General features: G+C 35.4%; 1 protein-coding gene and 1 pseudogene across 1 annotated transcript in view; both read right to left on the reverse strand.

Annotated features, from left to right (window-relative positions):
- Positions 1 to 3486: 3486 nt before the first annotated feature.
- LOC146929767 (protein FAR-RED ELONGATED HYPOCOTYL 3-like) lies at positions 3487 to 4793 on the reverse strand (annotated as a pseudogene).
- A 3275-nt stretch (positions 4794 to 8068) lies between these two features.
- Positions 8069 to 24857, reverse strand: part of LOC146929768 (cytochrome P450 71D10-like) — a 28468-nt gene continuing 11679 nt past the window's right edge. Inside the window, exon 2 of the mRNA XM_085701522.1 lies at positions 8069 to 8847. Within this exon, the coding sequence (XP_085557648.1) occupies positions 8236 to 8847 (612 nt within the window). The 3' untranslated portion in view covers positions 8069 to 8235. The remainder of the gene's footprint in view (positions 8848 to 24857) is intronic.

Consider the following 24857-nt stretch of genomic DNA (forward strand, 5'->3'; position numbering starts at 1 on the left):
ATATTATTGGTGTTATTGGAATAAATAATCATGTTAATTTGGTTTGTTATAACTAGAAAGAAATAAATACTTATATTTTTAGTTTTAATCAAAATCTCATTAAAGAAACATAGTTCATAATATACAAATTTCAGCGCAGTAAAAAGAGCGGAAAGTACGTGTAACACCCACATTAGACGTATCTAGAAAGTCTAGCATGTGCGTTAGTTTAGTACTGGATACATTAAAAATTTACAACATAAAAACTTCGAATAAATATTATATACAACATAATGCGTTTGTACAATAATAATACTACTCATCTTTTCTAAAGTATAACATATACATCCTTGAATATCCATAACCTCCTGCTGCGGGTACGAACGATCACTTGTCGTAACATCCATTCGGCTACTAGCTTGCCATCCAACCTGTTTATCTGAAACAAATAAGGATTGGGATGAGACATAATGTCTCAGTGAGTTCCACCTAATCCTAGACAATAGGAAACCTCAGGGGAAACCTACGGTCACCACGTGTCTACAATACAACCCGACGGTTGATTATACGTGTGTGGTCATGTTTTCCTAGACGATAGTGCATGCTAGACCCGTTATAGGTTCATCTTACTTGTTATAGGCTTCACTTCCTATACGTGTCATGGCGGTCGAGGGGGAAACTAAAACCGCATTGCCAAGAATACGCTCTACGTATTGAGGCTTAAACATAACATAATCATGGCACGATTCTAAACCGGATGATTAGGGGAAACCTAAGATTGTCATCGGCATAACATACTTACTTGTTTTATTCCATATCTTGTACTTGTCTTATAGCATCTAGGGCTCTTGTTCTTGAACATAATCGTGCATGGAATCATTCTTACATAATCATAAACATAATCATATACATAACATGCATGGTCGTACATAAGTTCATTCATTAAGTTAGCGTTGAACAAACAATCATTATCTTAATTCATTTTACGGAGAGCCCCGGGTGGAGTAACCCCGAGAACAATCCCATACATGACCGATGTACGTACATCGGACTCCCTCGGTGTTGTGCGGGTCCCTTACGGCTTGAACCGTTCCCCTTAGATCAAGAACCTCCCGTATCCCTTACGGCTTGATTGCATTTGATTATCATCTGTTTCTTATTGTAAACTGCAAATAACAAGGATAAAGTACTAAACGATACTACAGCAGCCTTAATTTATTCAAAAAAAGAAGGTGCTATAGCAGCCTTAATTTATTCAACAAAAAAAATACTAAACAGTACTATAGCAGCCATAATTTATTCAAAAAAAATAAATACTATAGCAGCCTTAATTTATTAAAAAAAAGAAAAAAACTATAGCAGCCTTAATAAAACCCATATTTTAAAGAGCCTTTATACATGGATCAATTTAGGTGGCTTACACACTTTAACACCCACACATAAATATAATATGAAAATTGTTGTTCACACATTTGATAAGGTTGAAACACACCTATAAAAGACGAAAATACCATTCGACATTTAACAACCGCCAGTTTCACTATTCCTCGACAGGTAACTACCGAAATTCCTTGGTAGTTAACTGCCGCCAGTTCCATCAGCAGTTAACTGCCGAGGAAAGTAATTATGCAGACAGTGGGTTCTGCATAATTGAACCAAGCCATTTTCGGCTAGTTTTTACTTGTAATTCAACCAAAGCATTTCCAAAAGGCAATATTACTTGTACAACATTTATACTCAGGCATAAACTAGAAAAATACATTATCTTTTACAGTTGTCCATAATTAAATCAAACCGAAATTTCGTTAAAATTACACAAATGTTTGAAATTCATCAAAACGTTAATGAGTGTCCATAATTAAACAACACATTACAACACATTAAATATCATTAAATTAAATCTCTACTTACATTTTACGCAGTTGCAGATGGAACGAACATACATATATAATATATTATTTTTCCACCATATTCCGAAACATAAATCCGACGTTGCTATCATCGCGAATAAACCAAGGCATATAGCTTGTCGTTTCCATGCGTGTTCTTCTCTATCTTCTCCTAGGTCTATGCAAGGCATTTGAGCAAATAAGTGACGTGTATATTGATTTTCACCAAGATGCTCAAAATAAGTGTTAACTTGTGCCTTCAAATCAGCTAGTGAGTCGGTCGACGTTATCATAATCTTAATTGTCTTTTTGAAAGAAGAGTACCGAACACGGCCTTCAATTTTTGCAACCTCAGACATGTTTCACTTCACAAAAGCTTTATGGAAAAAAAATCATACATTAGGATGAAATTAAACGAAACGTAATAATCAATAAAATGTATATAAAATGCATAAAGATTAATATGGAAGAAATAAGCATGCACTAGTTTCACCACATAAAAGTCATATTATCATATATTTATATAAATTACATAATGTTAGTTATATATTGGCCACAAAAATTTGGCCTTACAACTTCGACCCCAAAATATACGTCGGTGTAATTTCTACCAAAAAAGTACTAACACCGACAAAAAATCACTCATTAATCACCAAGTGATTGGGGAAGATCAAGTGAAATAGAATCTTCTTCATCTTCCGCAATATCTTCAAATTGTTGCTTTTACTTTTTCGGGAGTGTCCAGCAAAATAGCTTCCGCTTTTTTTTTGGCTCCTTTTGTTGTTGTGGCGGTTTCTCTCCCTTTTCAATAATCATGAGCTTTCGGAACAAATCATGTTGATCCAAATACTCATCTTCCCAAGTCACCACCTCTTCATTCTTGTAATTGTGCCACTTCGTAGATGATGAAGGTAGTGGACAACCATCCTTCAAAAAAAATATGCACGAAATGATTCAAAATTAACCCAAGGCACATGAAGGGACTTTTTTGCTTAGCTAGTGGTTCCCTCTTAGTGGGAAAAAAGATTCCAATTTTCCAATTTCATGATTTGTCAACAAGACCACACACCTATTGTAATAATTAGCAATAATATGTCCCATGTTCGGAAAAAGTCAACCACTTATCAAAATGTGCAATACCACTCATATTTGCGGGAGGATGTAAGCCATTTAAAATGTAGTTATAACGATCATCACCCACATATACTCTCACATAATCATCTCTATAATCTGTCAACTCTTAAATAAGATGTCTACGAATCATGACATGACTTTCTTCGGTCAATCCCATGAACTCGGCTAGAGCCCAAAATCCACAATGTTTATTGCCTATAACATCCACAACTTTTTCAATAAATGAAACCATGAACTTTGGCATATAATCAATAGGGCTCATAACCGGAATAGACGTTGTAAACGAGATAGGCTTTGGAACCGGAATAGGCTTTGGATACCGAGTAGGTGGTGGAAGTGAAGAACGTGATGTTTTACCAAGACGAGCACCTTTTTTTTTAGAAAATGATGAAGTTGTTCGTGACGTTGATGGTTGACTATCCGGATTTTGGGAATCAACAACTTCCCACGAAGAAGGGATTCGATGTAATTTTTGCTCTAGACCTCGCAATATCCACTTTTTTCTTGGCTCCTTTGGTTGGTACTTTTCGTGGTGGTGGAGACAACATGGTGGTGTCAGGAAATGCCAATTGCTGCAAAACCTCTTTCATTTCAAGCTTCATTTCATAAGGGACTTCCATGAGACGTTCTTGAATACCTTTGTTTAACATTTTTTTGCACATGAAAGTAACAATTCGTTGCATAACTTTCAGGGAGAACATTTGCAACCACATTCATCAAAGACGTATCTATGTCAGTCACGACCACCCTAGGCATATTCATCTTTGACATAAGAAGTTTACGCATCATTTGTAAAACCCACACAAAGTTTTCCTCTTTCTCATGTGTCACAAATCCAAAGCCAACTGAATATGTCAAATCGGTTGAGGTGACCCCAACTATCTCAAACATTGGCATCTTGTACATCTTGGTTTTGTAGGTGGAGTCCATAACCAAAACCGTTGGAAAATTGTTAAACAACTTAACGGATGTTGGATGAGTCCAAAAGATATCTTCAATAGTAGTACTTTCACTTTCTGTTCTTGAGAAATAAACATAGTGGTGCTCATCCAACTTTGAGATTAGAAACTGCAACGCCGTCTTGTCACCTCTATTTAACTTCCATATTTGTTGACGTTTATTGTACATTTGCTTGATATTTGTCATGCAATGTTGTCTTTTGCTCTTCAAATTTATCAAAATATTTCTTGGATGCACCTTGCTCTTGGTCAAGTCACGTACAATCTTCTTGTCATCCTCCTTTAATCTACCGGAAAGCATGTGTCCTTCTAAAGCCGGCTCCATCGCATGGTTGTGAACTCCATTAAGAATGTTCAATCTCCATTCCTTTGTTTGCCTACTTAGATATCCACTAACCATGAACATGCACCCAAATTTTCTTGAGCCCGTTGACTCATGCTTCGTTTTTTTTTCTGGCACTTTGTGAGCTGCACTCCTTTCACACACTATTCACACCATTGGATTGATCAAACTTGATCTTTGTGTAACAATTGTAAATCTCACCTTATTTCCTTGACGACGTACCCAATTAAGAAAGTCATCCTTATCTTTCCATTTAACGTCGTCGGAAAAACCTAGCTGTGTCAACTTCGTTGGCATGAAGTGGGAGGACACTGGAGTCAACATATTTAGAAGCTTCAACATGGGCGGAAGCTCCATCAATGTTTGGTTTGGCTTCAACCTTAGGCGGTTTGACATCTCTGGATTTTTCGACAAAATTTGGTTTTGTCTCTCTTGGATCATCTTCCGCGTTCTCAACCATCACTATAATTAAACAACACAAAACTATGAATTAACAACTAACCAATGCATAAACATCAATGCCCATAATGAATTAAAACAAAAAAAAACAAAGAAAAAACATCCAAAAAAAATTGGAAAAGAGGCAGTAGCTACGTAAAACTGCCCAGTTTTCCTCAGCAATGACTGCCGAAGTTACTTCGGTAATTAACTACCGATGCCCCCATAACTCGGCAATTAACTGCCGAGGATCCCATGTCAGTGTTTACGTAAACTGACATAAAACCCCCCAAAAACAACTACAAATAAACTGATTAAAATGCTTAATACATGTTTTTTTACATCAAAAGTGTGTTGATACCTCCTATGCTTGATGCTTCAATGATTTTTGAGCAAGATTTGGTGAAACATATATTGGATTTGGGCGTTTAGATGGAAGAGGAAAGAAAGGTGATGATGAAATATTGTGTGGGGGGAGCAGGTGGTTGTTTCATTTGATGAAATAGCGCCTCGGCACTTAACTGCCGAGGAATTCAAGAAATAGGCGGCAGTTAACTGCCGAGGAATAGTGAATTCGGCGGCAATTAACTGCCAAGGAATAGTGAATTCAGAGGCAGTTAATTGTCGAGGTGTATTATAGTCATTTAATGGTGTTTTACAGCCTTATAACATGTGTGAACAACAATTTTCATGTAACATGTGGCAAAAAGAGTGAAACTCATCCAAAAATGAGGCGATGATGTGATATGAAATTACTAAAATACCCTTTCCACATATGGGTGTACATGTGTAGTACATAAAAAAAGGGTGTCAGCGTATCATTTTTCTATTTTAAAATAGGCTTAATTACCTTTTTTGTCCTCTAACTATTTAATTAGTATCGGTTTGGTCCTCTAACTAAAATTTGATTTATTTTGGTCCCTAAACTTTCTCTTTTGAATTATTTTGGTCCCTTAACTTTCTCATCGTTACTACATTTGGTCCTTTCTATTAGTTTTTAGTCCTCTAACTTTATTTATTAGTATCAGTTTGGTCCTCTAACTTTATTTATTAGTATCATTTTGGTCATATACCTGATTAATTATTATGATTAAATAGTGACTGATATTGTTAGTAACTGTTATGGTTCATATGTATGTGTGAAATAGGAGGTATGGTACCCACATAACACAAACCCTAATGTTTATTTGAATAAAACTAACAGAAAGGACTAATGTAGTAACTGTGAGAAACTTAGAGGACCGAAATAAATCAAATTTTAGTTAGAGGACCAAACCGATACTAATTAAATAGTTAGAGGACAAAAAATGTAATTAAGCCTTTAAAATACTACTAGGGTCCTTTGGTGGCAAAATAAAAAAACACTAAACTGCAATTTTAGTCCCTCCATTTCTAATTATGCAATTTTGGTCCCCCACTTCCTAAATTTTGACTAAATTCTAATTTTGATTATTCAAATTGATGACGTGGACCTAAATGAGGTGATGTGGCATTAAAGTCAAGACAAATAGATGACTTATTATGATATTTTTTTAATTTAAAAATGAGTGTAAATTTTTAAATTAAAAGAATATCTTTTAATCATTTACACATTTTACTAAAACAGATTTCTCATTAAAACTAAAAAATAATTCATCTACACATTTTAATAAAACAGATTTCTCATTAAAACTAAAAAAATAATTATATCTTCAAAACACCAGATTTTAAAAAATCTGATGGTAACAACCCCAAATTGAAACCACAAACTTAAAGATGGAGGGTTTCTTCATCCATTCTCTAAGATTTCTCATGCCATAGTTTCTGCTTTCATTCCATTGTTCTTGAATCCTCCATCCTACCAATGGAAATTAATAGGCAATTAAGCCTTTTTAATTTTTGAATTTGCTACTAATTGATTTGCACCCGTGGTATGGCTATGGTGTTGTTGATTCTCTCAAGTTGTTGATAATTTTCTTATTTTCAATTTGGGAATTATTGGTTTTTACGATCTATTTTTTTTTATTTTGGGGTTTTGATAATTGACTTTTTTTTTTGTTAAAGATAATTTAATTGTTTGTTTTTGTAGGAATAGTTTTAATGAAAAGTCTGTTTTATTAAAATCTATAAATGATTAAATGATATTTTTATTTAAAAATGGGTGTAAATATGATAAGTCATCCATTTGTTTTGACATTAATGCCATGTATTTAGGTCCATATCATCAAATTGAATAATCAAAATTAGAATTTGGTCAAAAATTTTGAAGTGGGGGACCAAAATTGCGTAATTAGAAATAGGGGGTTAAAATTGTGGTTTGTTAAAATAGAGCGACCAAAACTGCATTTAAGCCTTCATACTTAACATAAAAAACTAAATAAAAAAAAAATAAAATTAAAGGATGAATGTGTTACCTAAAATTAAGTTACGGAACGAATTGTGTAATTTTGCCAAAATTATATTATATTTGTTAAATTATTGTTGTTGTTGAAAAAGATAAACATAATTTGTTGTGTTTGTTATAATTTAAAAGTCACAAATATTTGTACTTATAATTTTAATCAAAATTAAAACTTCATATAAAATAACGTTCATGATCATTTACATTCGTTAGAATAATAAAAATAGCAAAAATACTGCAACTCGCGTACCCGTCTTTCCACTACAAATAATAACTATTATAATAAGGATTAAGAAATTTTTTATATTTCAAAAAATAAAAAGGATTAAGAAATTTTTGTGAATTATGATCATGACCAACAATATTTGAAGTTAATGAAATGGAGAGTTCCATCGTTTCTATGTTATTGTGAACTTGTAAAGTTCACATTTATGGGCTCTACCCATGAAATATATAGTAGGCTTAATAGCAGTTTTGACCCCCTATGTTTACAGAAGTTGTGATTTTGGCCCCCTAACTAAAATAATTCGATTTTGGCCCTCTATGTTTTGCCCCCTTTGCACTTTTGGCCCTCCTAAGCCAATTTTGACCAAGTTAATGCTGACGTGGCGCCACATGTGTAATTTTTTTATTTTTTATTTATATTTTTTAATTAAAAAATAAAAAAATGTATTTTTTTATTTTTTTTTAATTAAAAAATTTTAAAAAGTATTTTTCTAATAATTAAAAAAAATTAAAAATTAAAAAGTTACACATGTGGCGTCACGTCAGTATTGACTTGGTCAAAATTGGCCTACGGGGCCAAAAGTGCAAAGGGGGCAAAACATAGGGGGCCAAAATCGAATTATTTTAGTTAGGGGGCCAAAATCACAACGTCTTAAAACATAGGGGGCCAAAACTGCTATTAAACCAATATAGTAATAGGTCTTTCAAAGCAAAAAACGAATAATACAAACCTCCACTATTATTTGGAATATCATACACCACCTTTGAAGAAAGGAATGTTATTTGCTACTTTTATCACAATCATTTTGAAATTACTAATGGCTGAAAAATAGTTGAAGGAAATTAAACACATTGTGAAGTTTTTTGCATAGCCAATACATATATATATTAAGGGCGACGTGTAGTTGGAATCAAGCACAAATCATTTTTTCTTCTCAGAGTAATCCCAAATGACTCAGTCATATCTAGATCTTCATTCTTCATTTCATTGGGAAGCTTCCAATCAAAATGGTAAAGTAATTGAGCAAGAGGCAACTCAATGTTGGGTAAGCCAAATGCAATGCCTGGACAGATCCTCCTTCCAGCACCAAATGGTATGTATTCAAAATTTGTGCCTTTGAAATCAACTGGGCTCTTAAAAAACCTTTCAGGTTTGAAACTCTCAGCTTCAACCCAATACCTTTGATCTCTTCCAATTGCCCAAACATTAACAGCAACCCTTGTCTTAGCTGGAATATCATACCCATTTATTTGACATTTTTCCCTACTTTGTCTTGGAATCAACAATGGTACACTAGGATACAACCTCAATGTTTCTTTGATGATAGAATTTAAGTATATTAATTGATCCAACTCTGTTTCATCCACATACCCCTTTCTATCAAAAACACTTCTTACCTCAGCTTGTGCTGCTTCCATCACCTTTGGGTTCTTTATTATCTCAGACATTCCCCATATCACAATCCCAGACGATGTTTCGCTACCGGCAGCAAACATGTCCTGCAGACATTTTAATAATAACATTATCCATTATCTATACACACATGTATTTTCGTCCATACAACAACAGAAGTATATCATTTATTTGAGTACTCTCAAAAATAATATGATCAATGAAGATAATATTTATTTATTTTTTCTTTTAGAAATCTTACTTATGAAGATATGTAAATGTAAATATCAAGGTTCTAAAAAACGGTTGCGGTCGCGTTAAGGTTGTCGCGATTTCGGCTGTAACGGACGCTGCGATACAAATAACGGTCTTCGCGGTGTGAATTAATCAAAACGTTTCACAAAACATATTAAAACTATTTATATTATCATATAATGTATAATAACTTAGATTAATACTTTTTTTCCATAATTATAACATGTTTAAAGTAAATATAATAATAAAAATAGACTATATTTAGTAAAGATAGAATGTTTGACAGATTGAAAAGAAATTAACTATAATAAATAACTACTCATAACATATCTTTAAACAAAGTTCATGATCAATTAACTACATTTAGTTCACATCATAAATTTTTATGAATAAAAAAGAGGCATTAAAGTGCCAAAAATGGTGTAAAAAATAATAAAAATGGTGAAGAAATAAATAAAAACAAAATTGGCTCAGCTGGATTAAATCTGGACCACTTGATGCATCAAGGGGTCCAAATTTAATCACTAAAGGGCTCATCACAGCCACAAGATCAATATCAAAGAGTTAAAAAAACAAGGGTGCCGAATTAAAACAGAGGGGGTGTAATAACAAGCTGCATATGGAACAAAAGAAGGGGAGGGGCCCGCAGTCAACAAGGAAGGAAGGAGTGTTGGAACAAAATGAGTTTAACAATGAACCTTAAAGAGTTTTGATGATAACAAGGTATTAAAAATTGTAAATTGGACTAGCTAATATTTGTTCAAGTGTACAGGACCATAATTAAAATAGTTACATCATCATTGGTTCTGAATGAGCAAATAAAGAGCAAAGGAAACAACAAAATTTGAAGCTTGGACGCTCCTGAAGGCAACTTGCTACTGAAGAGAAAAAGCGCTCCTGAAGTTAAGTCGCTTCTGAAGTAAGAATAGTGCTCCTGAAGACAAGAGGTCCAGAAGCCATATCATCAGAAGCTGCATCATCAGAAGCTGCAGAAGCTGCCTCATCAGAAGCCATTTCACCAGAAGCTGAAGATCAACTGGATTTGCGAAGATTCAAGGATTGAAGAATCATCACTGCAAAAGCTGTCTATTGGATTCGAAAACACAACAAAGGATTAGTGGAATTTTGCAACGGTCATTTCAAAAGTGTTTGAAGGCATGTGCTTGCAATTTGGACGAAAGCGTTGACATTTGTACGAATTGTACAACCACGTTCTCCACTACTCTGTTTTGTGTCCACGCTACAAGAAAAGAAAACAGCTCCAGAATACGGCTTCGCCTGCATAGATGTTCCTTTGGATAAGGAATGGATTTCAAATTGGTTCTTCATAGGACAACAACCAAATCAGGCAAAAGATCAAAGGTGAAAGATCAAGCTTCAACAACGGCTCTTTGATGTGCTGGCAATTTCACAACGTCTCTTTCACACCTCTATATAAAGGAGTGAAGACCTAGAGATTTGGCAATGTTGAACAACTGACTCTCAACATTTTTACAAGTGCCAAACCTCTGCTAAAATTGTTCTGCATTCACTTAGAATTTCTGTGTCTCAAAGTCATATCTTAGAAATTCTTAAGTCCATTGAGTCTGTATCTGATTTGTATTGTGAGCACCTCTGATTATATATCAAGTGTTCAACCTTAAACAATTTTCTGTGTAATTTTGTTTAGTTAGAAGTCTCTTGCAGTTGTGCTTGAGCAGGAAGTCTCTTGATTGTGTTCTTGAGCAAAGGAAGTCTCTTGCTTGTGTGCTTGAGCAAAGGAAGTCTCTTGCTTGTGTGCTTGAGCAATTGTAATCAGATATTACTCTTAGTGAAATCTCCTTGGAAGTGCAAGGGGGACTGGACTACTTCCGGATTGTGGAAGGAACCAGTATAATTGCTTTGTGTCGTTCTTCTTCTCTCTCTCTGTTTTATTCCGCTGCATTTAGATTCTGATAATCACTTCAGAAGCTGTCTCACTTAGCTTCTGATCAAGTGTGTTCAGTTTTAGGAGAAACGGAGAATTTTTCAAAACACAATTCAACCCCCCCTTCTTGTGTTTTCCTCACCTTCAATTGGTATCTAGAGCCTTGGTCTGTTGTGTAACACTTAACCGTGCAACAGTCAAAGATCTGAGAAAAACATGTCTACTCCTCCTCCTACTGGTTCTGATGATACTAGCTATAAACATGTCTCACATGATTATAGTGATAGTAAGAAATCCAGTGTTGGAAAGATTCCAAAATTCAATGGAGATGCTGAAGAATTTTCTTGGTGGAAGACCAACTTTTACACTTACATTATGAGCCTAGATGAAGAATTATGGGATATTCTGGAAGATGGTGTTGGAGATTTAGTCCTTGATGAAGAAGGAGCTGCTGTGGATAGAAAGAAACATACTCCTGAGTTGAAGAAACTCTACAAGAAGCATCATATTATCAGAGGAGCTCTTGTCACTGCTATACCCAAAGCAGAGTACATGAAGATGAGTGATAAGTCCACTGCCAAAGCTATGTTTGCTTCTCTCTGTTCAAACTACGAAGGCAGCAAGAAGGTCAAAGAAGCTAAAGCTCTCATGCTTGTACATCAGTACGAGTTATTCAAGATGAAGGATGATGAGACTATTGAGTAGATGTACTCAAGGTTTCAAACCTGAGTCTCTGGGCTACAGATTCTGAAGAAGAGCTATGTTGCTTCTGATCATGTAAGCAAGATACTCAGAAGCTTACCTGCCAGATGGAGACCAAAGGTGACTGCCATTGAGGAAGCTAAAGATTTAAACACTTTAAGTGTCGAAGATCTTGTTAGTTCTCTCAAAGTTCATGAGTTAAGTCTTAATGAACATGAGTCTACTAAGAAGAGTAAATCAATAGCTCTTCCATCCAAAGGCAAGTCATCAAAAGCTCTCAAAGTGGTTGAATCTGAAGAAGAAGATCAATCAAGTTCAGATTCTGAACCAGATGCTGCTGAAATGGCCATGCTCTCAAACAGACTTCAATATCTGGCCAAGAAGAACAGAAAGTTTTTAACCAAGAGGAGTAACTCCAGAAGCTCAAAGAAAGAAGATCAGAAGGGATGCTTCAACTGTAAGAAGCCTGGACATTTCATTGCTGAATGCCCTGATCTTCAAAAAGAAAAGTCAAAGGACAAGTCAAAAAGGTCTACATTCAAACCAAGCAAATTCAAGAAGCAGATCAAGCAGAGTTTAATGGCAATCTGTGATGATTTGGGAAGTGAATCTGGATCTGATAAAGAGGAAGCTGATGAAGATGCAAATGTAGCTGTTGGGTTGGTAGCAACAGCAACTTCAGAAGCTGGATCAGATTCAGACTCAGAAGATGAAAACGAGGTATATTCCAAAATTCCCAGAGATGAACTTGTTGAGTCACTTAAAGAACTTCTTACACATTTTGAAGTAAGAACTAATGAGTTGAAGGATTTAAAAGAAAAATACGCTGATTTGGTGAAACAGCAAAAATCAACTCTATTGGATCTGAAAGCTTCTGAACAAGGACTTAGGGGCTTTGACTTCATGTGTAAAACGTATGACGATCAGCTCAGGTTCTTATGTCAGAAGCTACAAGAAAAGTGTAATGAAAAACCTTTAAGTAACCATGAAATTGCTCTTGAAGATTTTATTATATCTGGCATTGACAGAAGCAGAGTGGCTTCTATGATTTATAGCATTTACAAGAACAATGGCAAAGGAATTGGTTTTCCAGAAGTAAAACTTGAGAAAACCAATCTAAAATCTTGTTGTGAATGCATCAAGGAAGGTCTGAAAACCTTCTTTGTACCTGAAGGTGCTGAGTTGGAAACTGTTGTTCAATCAGAAACTGAAGCTTCTAGTTCTAAGGCTAAGATTACTTCAAAGCCAAAGAACTCTAAGTCAAAGGCTATGATCAAATCTGATTCCAAGACTTCAAAGATCAGGATCCTGAAAAGATCAGAACCTGTACCTCAGAGTCTGGTGAAACCAAAATCTGAGGTTCTGAAGTCTAAGTTTCAGAAGAAGACAGTTACTGCTTCTGAAGTACCAAAACCAAAGGTAATGGTTAATCAGAAGCAACCCAACTCACAACACAAGGTACAAGGAGCGAAGAGTAAAGCCTTAAGCACTAACCTTCCAGGACCCATAGGACAATGGGTACCTAAATCTGAAAATGTCAATGATGCAGGTATGTCTAAGAGCAGAACCAAAGCAAAGATCATGGTACCTAGACAGCGGTTGCTCAAGACACATGACAGGAGAAAAGTCCAGTTTCCTCAGCCTAACAATGAAAGAGGGAGGAAATGTGAAATTTGGAGGCAACCAGTCAGGCAAGATCATAGGTACAGGAACTATTGGTAATTCCTCTACCTCAATTAATAATGTATGGTTGGTAGATGGACTTGAACATAAACTTTTGAGCATTAGTCAATTTTGTGACAATGATTATGATGTGCTTTTTGAGAAAACCAACTGTACAGTAATCAACAAGGAAGACAAATCCATTGTGTTCAAGGGAAAGAGAGTTGATAATGTCTATAAAATCAATTTTTCTGAACTGGCTGATCAGAAGGTGATTTGCCTTCTATCAGTGAATGATAAGAAATGGATGTGGCACAGAAGGTTGGGACATGCTAACTGGAGGTTAATCTCTAAGCTTAGTAAGTTACAACTTGTCAAAGGGCTACCAGACATTGACTATCATTCAGATGCACTCTGTGGTGCATGTCAGAGAGGGAAAATTGTGAAATCATCTTTTAAAACCAAAGACATCGTTTCAACCTCAAGACCCTTAGAACTACTTCACATTGATTTATTTGGACCAGTGAGTACTGCATCCTTGTATGGAAGTAAATATGGATTAGTCATTGTTGATGATTACAGCAGATGGACTTGGGTGAAATTCCTGAAAAGTAAGGATCATGCATATGAGGTATTCAGTAACTTCTGCACACAAATTCAAACTGAAAAAGAGTCAAAGATTTTGAAAATCAGAAGTGATCATGGTGGAGAATTTGAAAATGAGCCATTTGAAGCTTTTTGTGAAAAACATGGAATTATCCATGAATTCTCTTCTCCTAGAACTCCACAACAAAATGGGGTTGTAGAGAGAAAGAATAGAACTTTACAAGAAATGGCCAGAACCATGATCCATGAAAACAATTTGGCTAAACATTTTTGGGCAGAAGCAGTGAATACAGCATGTTATGTTCAAAACAGGATCTATATTAGACCTATTTTGGAGAAAACAGCATATGAACTCTTTAAAGGAAGAAAACCCAATATCTCTTACTTTCGTCAATTTGGATGTACATGTTACATTCTGAACAACAAGCTCTACCTAAAGAAATTTGATGCCAAGGCCCAAAGAGGAATCTTCTTAGGTTACTCTGAAAGGTCAAAGGCATACAGAGTGTATAATTCAGAGACACTCTGTGTTGAAGAATCTATGCACGTTAAATTTGATGACAAGGAGCTTGAAGATAAAACTTCAAAGCAAGATGAAAGTTTTGCAGAGATACAGGTTCCTGAAGCTACTCCAGAACCTGATCAAATAGCTGAATCTGAAGATAGTCCAGAAGCTGAACCCACATCAGAAGCGCAAGATGAAACTGCTTCTGATGAAGCACAAGATGGCTCACATCAAGAAGATCCTCCCAGAAACACATTCAAACACAAGTCTTCACATTCTGAGGAGCTAATCATTGGAAACAAAGATAGTCCAAGAAGAACAAGATCACATTTCAGACAAGAAGAGTCAATGATTGGACTAATCTCAATGATTGAACCTACAACAGTTGATGAAGCACTTTCAGATGATGGATGGATCTTAGCTATGCAAGAAGAGTTGAATCAATTTCAAAGAAATGATGTGTGGGATCTGGTACCCAAACCTCAGCACAAGAACATTATTGGAACAAAATGGGTATTCAGAAACAAGTTGAATGAGCAAGGAGAAGTAACAAGAAACAAAGCCAGACTTGTTGCACAAGGGTATAGTCAACAAGAAGGCATTGATTACACTGAAAAATTTGCTCCAGTTGCAAGATTGGAAGCAATCAGGTTACTTCTTTCCTATGCAGTTAATCATGGCATAATATTATATCAAATGGATGTCAAGAGTGCATTTCTCAATGGTGTCATAGAAGAAGAAGTGTATGTTAAGCAACCTCCTGGATTTGAGGATATTAAATATCCTGACCATGTGTTTAAACTGAAGAAATCACTATATGGCTTGAAACAAGCTCCCAGAGCTTGGTATGTGTTTACGTTGGATTTTCGCAAACAACCGCTGGTTTACAAATGGTAACTTGCAAGATCAACCAGTAAATCTTAGGACATATTGTGTTTGTTCTTGTTGTTAGAAATTCTGTGTTTTTGGTGTCGAAAATATAAGAAATACGATAAAAACAATCGAATTCAATCCACTTGAACTCAATCGAACTTAATAAAGTAAAGTGCAAGAACACTTAAAGAAAAAAGGGTAAATTGTATTGATTAAATGAAGGTTGGTACACAGATTCATACATTGCAACTTGTGACTCGTTTCTCGCTTCCATACGGATACTTTGAGTGTAAGTTTGTATGATGGAATTGTGACCCGTTTTTCCTATGAAAAACTACTATTTATACTAAGTCTAGAAATAACTACACTTCTTTGAAATTCAAACTACAACTGCCACAAGTCGACAGTTTTGCTTATTTGAAAACAAACTTAAAATACAAACTGACTTAAAGAATAACTGTTGATAACCACCTTCGAAAATTGCTCTATCGAAGTCTTCTACCATCTTCGAACCTATCTTTGCTTTCAATACAACACTCTGTTCGAATCTTCTTTAAATCTAGGTCAACTATACTTTGACCACATTTATTACAGCTAGTAAAATATATTGGCTAACAAATTGCCCCCCAGAAACGCCATTTTCGATTTCATCGAAGAAGAAAAAGACGTTTTTGAAAAAATAACTAACATTCTCCATCGAAATGAATGATGTCAGTATTTAATTCAAAACTAATTCAAATTTCCTTTAAATACTGACCCCACAATCTTAGTTAGTGGGCCACGTTCTCTAACATTGGAAAAGATACCATTTTTAATGGTAAAACTGTCAAAATAAGATCTTGACATGTGTCATGATCAAAGGTCCATATAGAAACAAACTCACCTTTACTCTTCTCACTTTTCACCATTCCATTTTCACTTTCACTGTTCCTCTTCTCCGCCAAAATTCTCTCAAAGAAAAAGCTTTGAATTTTCTGCAACTCCTATCTTTAAACACGAAATCTTCACTATTCATCAACTTCTCACAAAAACATTTAAACAATGACAAACGTAGCAGGAACTTCTCATGTGAATCGCGAAGAACCCATTGATTTCACTGAAGAAATCGCCAGTGCTGCCCCTGCTTTTGTGAACGAACCAGAAATCAATGAAGCTGAAAAAGCTATCTGGAAAACCCAGGTAATCATCCCTTGTATTGATACTCCACATGCATTCTTAGGCCCCATTTCTCTAGAACCTGAAACTCCAGAGATTAACTCTCTTTTTCCATGTATTGAAACTCAACCTCCTTTAATTTTCACAAAAGGTCCTTTTGACCTAAGTTTTGTAAAATCCAAAATTAGGACTGAACCAAAACCTTCCCCAGAATACATTGCTTGGTTAGACAAAGTTCAAAAACAAAAGGGACAATTCTGGAAGGAGAAAGGGATTTTTGATCTCATCCAAATATCTCGATATGGTCTAAAATACCATAATGAATTGATATTTGCTGCTTTACATTTTTGGAACCCATCGAACAACAGCCTTCACTTGAAATGTGGAATGCTCACTCCTACCCTTTTAGATGTGGCTGGCCTTACTAGCTTAAAACCAACTGGATACACCTTTAATCCAGATGTTACCACCTCTCAATACTCAGTAGATTTCGATAGCCCTGCCTATGGTTTGTTTATAGCTAACAACCATGATACCAAATGTGCTGAAGTATCTGCAGATGAACATGTAGCTTTCTTGACCTACTGGTTATCTATGCATGTTTTTTGCTCAAGGTCAGTACAAGTCCCTAAGAAATTCATGTGTCTAGCTAGTCAGTTACATGAAGGAGCAGATATCTGTTTAAGCAAACTGATTCTAGGTTCTTTGTATGAAACCCTTAACCATACAACTAATAATCTTAGAGATTATCCCCGAACTGGTGGGAATTTAGTTGTATCAGGACCCATATGGTTGTTCCAACTATGGCTTTTAGCCATTTTTGGATCAAAACTTGCTTCGATCCTACCTTCCTCTTACACATCAGCATACTCAGAAAGGACCACTGAAGGTATAGGCTTAGCTATGTTTCAACCTGATGGGAACAAGACTTCACAACAACTTTTTGAGAATGCTTACAAAACCTTGCTTGATTGTCCCATTTTCACCCCTATAATGGCACCATTTACCACTAGGAAATATGGACCTAACTGGTTCAAAGAGGATTTTCCCACTACTTCGAAAACAGCCAACAAAACAGAAATCAATGCTATATGGGAAGCTTATTTGACCCCTACCTATCTATCTAGCAGACTTACACCTGGTAGCCCTTATGGAGTATATGGTTATCAACCTAACCATGTAGCTAGACAGTTTGGTATAGTTCAATCGAAACCCAGCTCTTTATTCAAAAGTATAAGTGAATGGAAAATTCCTCAGATCGAACCTGTGTGGAAATCCATAATTCAAGCCAAGAGAACAACTGTGTTCGAGCCTACATATTTCTCAACATCAATTGCATGCTCTGAAACATTCTTTCGATGGTGGCGAAATTATTACACACGCCAATCCAATCGAGGGAATCCTGATGAATTGCTGCCTCAACTGACCAGTACTTTTCACACTTTGCAGAACAAAGACAAGAAGACTAAAGGTACGCACATTAAAGAAATTCAGCAATTTCAAAGATATTATCAAACAACATATAACCCTTTACATCCAAGGAGGACAGTATATTATGCTGCTCAGACCTTGAGAGACAAAATTCGAGAAAAAATTCCAGAAACAATTTTTCCCCCTGGAACACCCAATAAATATCTTTATGTTTTAGAAAAGAAAATGAAACTAGCAAAATTTCCATCTTGTAATTTTGCTTTGGCCTTTAGGCCACCATACCCAAAATGGTTACTTTATAATTTCGAAATCCCACAGGATAATTTAGTAACCTATGCTAAATGCAATTTATATCAATATGGTGGTGAACTTGGTTATGAATTATCCCAAGTTCGAATCGAAACTCCCAGTATCATGGGTATGATTTTTTCTTTTACTAAAATATATTAATACTATTTTTAGAAAAAATAGTACTTATCTGTATAATCACATATTTCAGCTTTGCCTTTAACTCCAGGAGAAACAAAGCTCGATGATGCCAGCACCCAGAACACTTCAAAAAGCAAGTCTGACAAGAAGAAAAAGAAAGTTTCCCAAACTAAAGAAGTTGAATCGAAGAAATCTGAGGCTGCATCGAAGAAACCTCCTAAATCAAAGGAACCCAAAGTGAAAACAACTTCATCAAAAGGACCTTCTAGATCAAAGAGCAAGAAAGAACAAGCAACTGTTGATCTCTCTGATGATGATGGCGAGGTGGAGATAACTAAAGAACAGATCGAAGCTTCCAAAGTAACACTTCCCAAAGTCAATACTGAAGGAAGAAGGAAAAGAAAACAAGAACAAATATCACTTGTCCAAGAAAAGGAAGTCGAAGTGGAAGCTTCTGAAGGTTCTCCCACCATCTCATCATCTAAACCATTCAAACGTCTTCGAAAGGATTCTCACTCTAGTGCTCATTCACATGTTGGTGATAATGGTTCGAAGGTATTTTATCAAAACCATATTTTATACGAAATATTTCTAAGTGTCTTGTTTTAAGCATTTATCTTATTCTTTTTAGGGTATCGAACAAGAACAAGCTAATCCATCACAACATGGGCAAGTTCTTCCTTCTTCGAAGACCACTTCACCAATTGCTGAAGACAAAGAAGATGAGCATGATGATGCTAGCAGTCCAGAAGGTCTTAAAGTGAATCTTCCTCAACAACAACAAACAGAAACACCCACTGATGACTTGGTAAACAATGCAAAGCAGCAAAGCAGCAAGTGGTTGACATCGATGCCAAGATTAAAGAGTTGGAAGCTCAGAAAGCTGGAATTTTGGATAAGGATGAAGCCAGAAATCAAGAAGCCAATGAAGCTGTTAACAAATTCAAGCTCTCCAAGGAACTAGAGTCTACCATTGCTCAACTTGCAAGTGACAACCATGCTCTCGATACTCAACTGGCTGAATACAAGAGCCAAATCGAGAAACTCATCTCATCATTTGAGATTTAGTTCTGTTTCTATTTTATTCTCTAAGACTTTTATTTTATTTCAGCCTTATCGAATATCTTGGTTTGTAATGTCTTTATAACAATCTGTGAACCATTTTCTGTTTCGAATGACAATTTCTTTTCAATCATCGAAATTCCTTTTTTATTCTCTTATATCGAATTCAAATTTTATTTAAATCCAAATAAGATTGGAACAATTTCCAAGACATTTTAATGATGAGGAAACAAAAAAGTAACTTTTTTGTTTAACCCAACAAGTTAAACTTGTCTAGGAAGTTGAAAAGAAATAAAACAAATAAATGACCTTTTAACACAAATTAATCCTTTTAAAAGAAAACCTTTAAAACTTCCCTCAGGTTACAAAGTTAAGTAACCATTGGCCATCGGAATAACTGTTCCCACGTGTCATCATCTTCAAAGCAAGAAGAACCGTCTGATTGAACCACTTCTTTCAGCTTCCCCCCACTATAAATATGATTTTCCTTTTATAAAAATCACTCTTTTCTTTGTTTCGTCTTCGTCTGAAAAACCCTTCTTACTCAAAGCTTTTTCTTTCTTAAATCATCATGACCACCATTAATGATCTGAGTGATGATCTTTTAGTCAAGATTGCTGCAAAGATTGCTGATCAAAGCAGGAAAGATCTTTTCGCCTTTCGCCATACCAGTAGCAGGCATTGGCGTGTCAGTGAGGATTCTGAAGTTTCTAGGGCTTTTGGAAATGATGTCCTCTACTTCCTCTACGACCCCAATGAATGGTACAACAATGCTATGGTGGCTCATTCTAAGTTTGCTTTTAAACTTAGACTCTGGAATCATGGCAACGCCATGTTCTGTATTCTTCGAAGCACTCAACACATGTTGGATGCTAATCCAAACATTGAAGAAATGAAACGCCTCCTCACTGTTGCTATCAACGCCACTGGCTCTCTGAGTGCAAGGTACTACCGTCTTCTCATCAATGCGCTCTCCATGCCTATGCCAGAAAACATCCTCGAAGACTTCGAAGATCTTGCATGGACACATCGATTGGCAGAATTTCGAAGCGACATTTTGGGAGGGACTTCAACTTATCGATTTCGCTGTCCTTGGTGGAATAGGCCCATGCCTATTTGGCTTACTAGGCGTCGTTTTTGCAACAACTACCACAACTGTGCAGGAGATGGGAGAATTGGAGGCTGGTATGCACTTCTACCTGGGCCAGATCATGAATACTACTTGGTCAATGCTTGCTTCAGGTGTCGTCTCGATACGGAAATTCGCTGGTTTCTCGATCGTTTTGGGATTGTAACTGAATGGTGAAAACCATCTTTAAATGCTTTTTAGTCTTTAAGTACTTTATGTTTTCTTTTGTAATGGTTTTTCCATTTTAAGCATTTCGATGTAACCTGCCCATCAGTTGGCATTTTTAAATTAATGCCAAGTTTTTATTTCGAATCAAATTACTCTTGTGTAATTTTAATTTCTTGTAACATCGGTTTATATTTTTTCAAATATTTACCGTTTATGCGTAGAATTCTCTGATCTTCTTGTAGTTCTTCGATCTCATACGCATTATTCGAAAAAACTCTTAGAATTTTCCATGGTCCTTCCCAACTAGGAGACCATTTTCCTAAACATCGATCCTTTTTATCCATAGGCAAGATAACTTTCCAAACTAAGTCCCCTTGCAAGAATAATTTCGATTTAACTCTTTTGTTATAGGCTTTTGCTATTCTTTCTTTTTGCTTTGTAAGCACTTCTAAAGCCATTAATCTTTCTTCATCAATATCTACTAATTCATCCAACATCATATCCAAATATTGATTTGTTGGAATTTCGATTTGTCTTTGAATTCGAGTAGATTGAAGTAAGATTTCTGTTGGCAATACAGCATCATGGCCAAATGTTAATCGAAAAGGAGTAGTATTTATAGATTCTTTAGGAGAAGTTCGAACTGCCCATAAAGCTTCATAAAGAAACTCATGCCATTCTTTGGGTTTTTTCTTTTGGCTAGCTTTTCTTTTGATTATAGTAATCAAGTTTTTATTTGCTGCTTCTACTTGACCATTTGCCTGAGCATAATATGGTGTTGAAGTCAACAATTTATATCCTATTTCTTCAGCAAATTTTACCATCTTTCGACCAGTAAATACAGATCCTTGATCTGTAGTAATAGTTTCTGGTATGCCAAATCTATAAATAATAAATTTTTGAATGAAGTTTATAACTTCATCTTGAGTAACATCTTTTAGTGGAACAGCTTCTATCCATTTAGTGAAATAATCTATTCCAACCAAAATATATTTGTAGCCTTTGGATGACTTAGGTTTGATTTCCCCAATTACATCTAAAGCCCATCCTCTGAATGGCCAAGGTTTCACTATTGAATGTAATTCACTAGCTGGTACTTTTTGAATTCCAGCATGTTCTTGACATTCTTTACAACCTTTAGCAAAATTTATGCAATCTTTTAACATGGTTGGCCAATAAACACCTTGTCGAAACAAAAGCCATTTTATTTTATGGCCTGCTTGATGTGTACCACAAGCACCACTATGAGTATTCGATACAGCCAAATATGCTTCTGCTTCACTAAGGCATTTAAGTAAAACTCCTTCTGGAGTCTTTTTAAATAATTCATTGCCTATTATCACATAACTCAAGGCTCTATATTTGACTTTTCTACAAGTTGTGCCATCTGGATTTTCCAAAAAATTGACTATGGGTTTTCGCCAATCATTATCATCCAAATTGTTAATGACCAAAATTTCAGAAAATTTTGTACTCTGAAGGTATCCTTGAGATGCTTCCATGCCCCCAAGTTTTGGTCTTAACAATTTGTTAGGCACAATGTCTATCGAATTACGCTTTGTTTTAATTTCAATAACCTCTTGCTCTTGTTCCTTCGAAAGTTTGTATCCAGAAGCTAATTGAGCTAAATCATTAGCTTCTTGATTTTCTGCTCTAGGAACATGTTGAACTTCAATTTGAACAAAATGTTTAAGTAATGCATTAACTATAGTGTAATACATTATCAAAGTTTCTTTGAGGCATTTATATTCTTTTGTTATTTGCTTTATTACTAATTCAGAATCACCTCTAATAATTAAACATTTTGCCCCCAGTTCGAGCAAAATCTCTAAACCATTTATTAAGGCTTCATATTCTGCCTCATTATTCGAACAATATTGGCTAATTCGAAATTTATATTTGGTTACTTCATTTGTTGGTGAAACAATAACTATACCTATTCCAGAACCATTTTTATGACTAGACCCGTCGAAATATAATGTCCATGGAAATGCTTCGATGCCCCCAGTCACAGGTTCTTCAATGGAATGATCAGCAATAAAATCAGCCACTATTTGGCCTTTCACAGTTTTTAAAGATTGATAAGTTAAAGAATATTCTGTGAGTGCCAAAGCCCATTTACCAACTCTACTATGCAGAATAGGTTTAGATAACATGTGCTTAATAATATCGAAATGGGAATAAACATAAACATCAAAAGGCTTTATATAATGCTTAAGTTTCATACATGAGAAATACAAACAAAGACATAATTTTTCACTAGGATGATATCTTGTTTCAACATCACTTAAAACTCTACTAAGATAATAAATGGCTCTTTCTACACCATTTTCATCCTCTTGTGCTAACATACTCCCTATAGTACTTTCAGATGATGCTATATATAACTTCATCTTTTTGTTTTTCAACAAAGGTGAAAGAATAGGAGGATTAGATAAATATGACTTTATGTCTTCAAATGCCTTTTGGTGCTCAGGCTCCCATCTAAAAATTTCCTCTTTCTTTAATCGAAGTAATGACGAGAATGCTTGTGCTCTGCCACTTAGATTAGATATAAATCTTCTGAGGAAATTTATTTTGCCTAATAAAGACTGCAACTCTTTTTTGGTAGAGGGTGCTTTAGTCTCCATTATAGCTTTAGTCTTATTTTGATTGATTTCGATGCCCTTTTTATGGACAACAAATCCTAAAAAATCACCTGCACAAACACCAAACGCACATTTTAATGGATTCATTTTTAATCCATATTGTCTCATCCTTTCGAATGATAAACGTAAATGTTCTAAGTGTTTGTCTTCAGAAGATGATTTCACAACAATATCATCAATGTAAATTTGCATAAAATCTTCAATAAAATCATGAAACATTGAATTCATTGCTCTTTGATATGTAGCACCAGCATTTTTAAGACCAAATGGCATTACTATCCACTCATAACATCCTAATGCCCCTGGGCATCGAAATGCTGTTTTAGAAACATCTTCTTCAGCAATAAATATTTGATTATAACCTGAATAACCATCAAGCATACTCAAATATTCGAAACCTGCTGCAGAATCTACCAACATTTCTGCTACTGGCATAGGATATTCATCTTTAGGAGTGGCGAGATTTAAATCTCTAAAATCAATACAAACTCTTATACTACCATTTTTCTTTTTAACAGGAACTACATTAGCTAACCATTCAACATACCTTGCAGTTCTGATGAAGCCACATTTGAGGAGTCTTTCGATCTCTTCTTTTATTTTTGGTAGAATCACTGGTGCAAACCTTCTTGGAATTTGCTTCACTGGTTTCTTGTCTGTCCTGATTGGCAATTGCAACTCTACAACCTTTCTACTCAAACCAGGCATTTCATGATAATCCCAAGCAAAGCAATCCTTGTAATTTTTCAAAAGCGCCACAATTCGATCTTTGAAGCTCTTAGGAATCTTTGAACTTATGTATGTTGGTCTTTTTACAGAACCATCTCCTATATCCACTTCTTCAAGAGGATCTTGGGCCTTCATTTTTATTGTAGATCCCATTGGATCTTCTTCAAAACCCAAAGGTTCATCATCGTAAATACAGTCTAATTTTTGATCATCAATGAGGTCATCAGAATTATTTTCTACTGAAGCATCGAAGACCTCTTCTTCTTTGGCTGTTTCAGCCAAATCGAAGTTTTTCTCGGCTACATAAGCCGTAATCTTTTCCCATATGCTGGGCTCAACCATTGATCAATTATTGATATCCCACCCAGTTGGTGAGATTCTATTTGCTGAATATCCTTGGTCATCAGTAACCCTCTTGTACGAAGTACTTCTTGTCTTCAGCAAATCTGTTTCCTTTACAGGCATCTTCTCATGGCAATCTTCATTGTTCACCACTACGAAGTCATCATCGAATGCAGTTTTCCAACGAAAACCCCATTCTGGTGCAAGTTCTACAAAGAATTTCTCTTCTTTAGTCATAGAACTTGATGCATCATTTTCCATGAATGGTGCAATAAATTGAAGCTGTTTGTCAAAGTTCTTTTTGTTGATATCTTGATTATCAACTTCAGCTTTGAAATAATAACTCTGATCAGCCTCAATATTCTCTACCAAACCATCTTTCCTCCAAATCACAATCCTTTGATGCATTGTAGAAGGAACTGCACCTACAGCATGGATCCATTCCCTTCCTAATAATGCATTGAAATTGGCTTTAGAAGGAACTACCAAAAACACAGTTGCTCTGGTTATGCTTC

The sequence above is a fragment of the Medicago sativa genome, chromosome 4 (assembly GCF_051527215.1).
Source record: "Medicago sativa cultivar Bolivia chromosome 4, Bolivia_mono, whole genome shotgun sequence".
NCBI classification, from domain to species: Eukaryota; Viridiplantae; Streptophyta; class Magnoliopsida; order Fabales; family Fabaceae; genus Medicago; species Medicago sativa.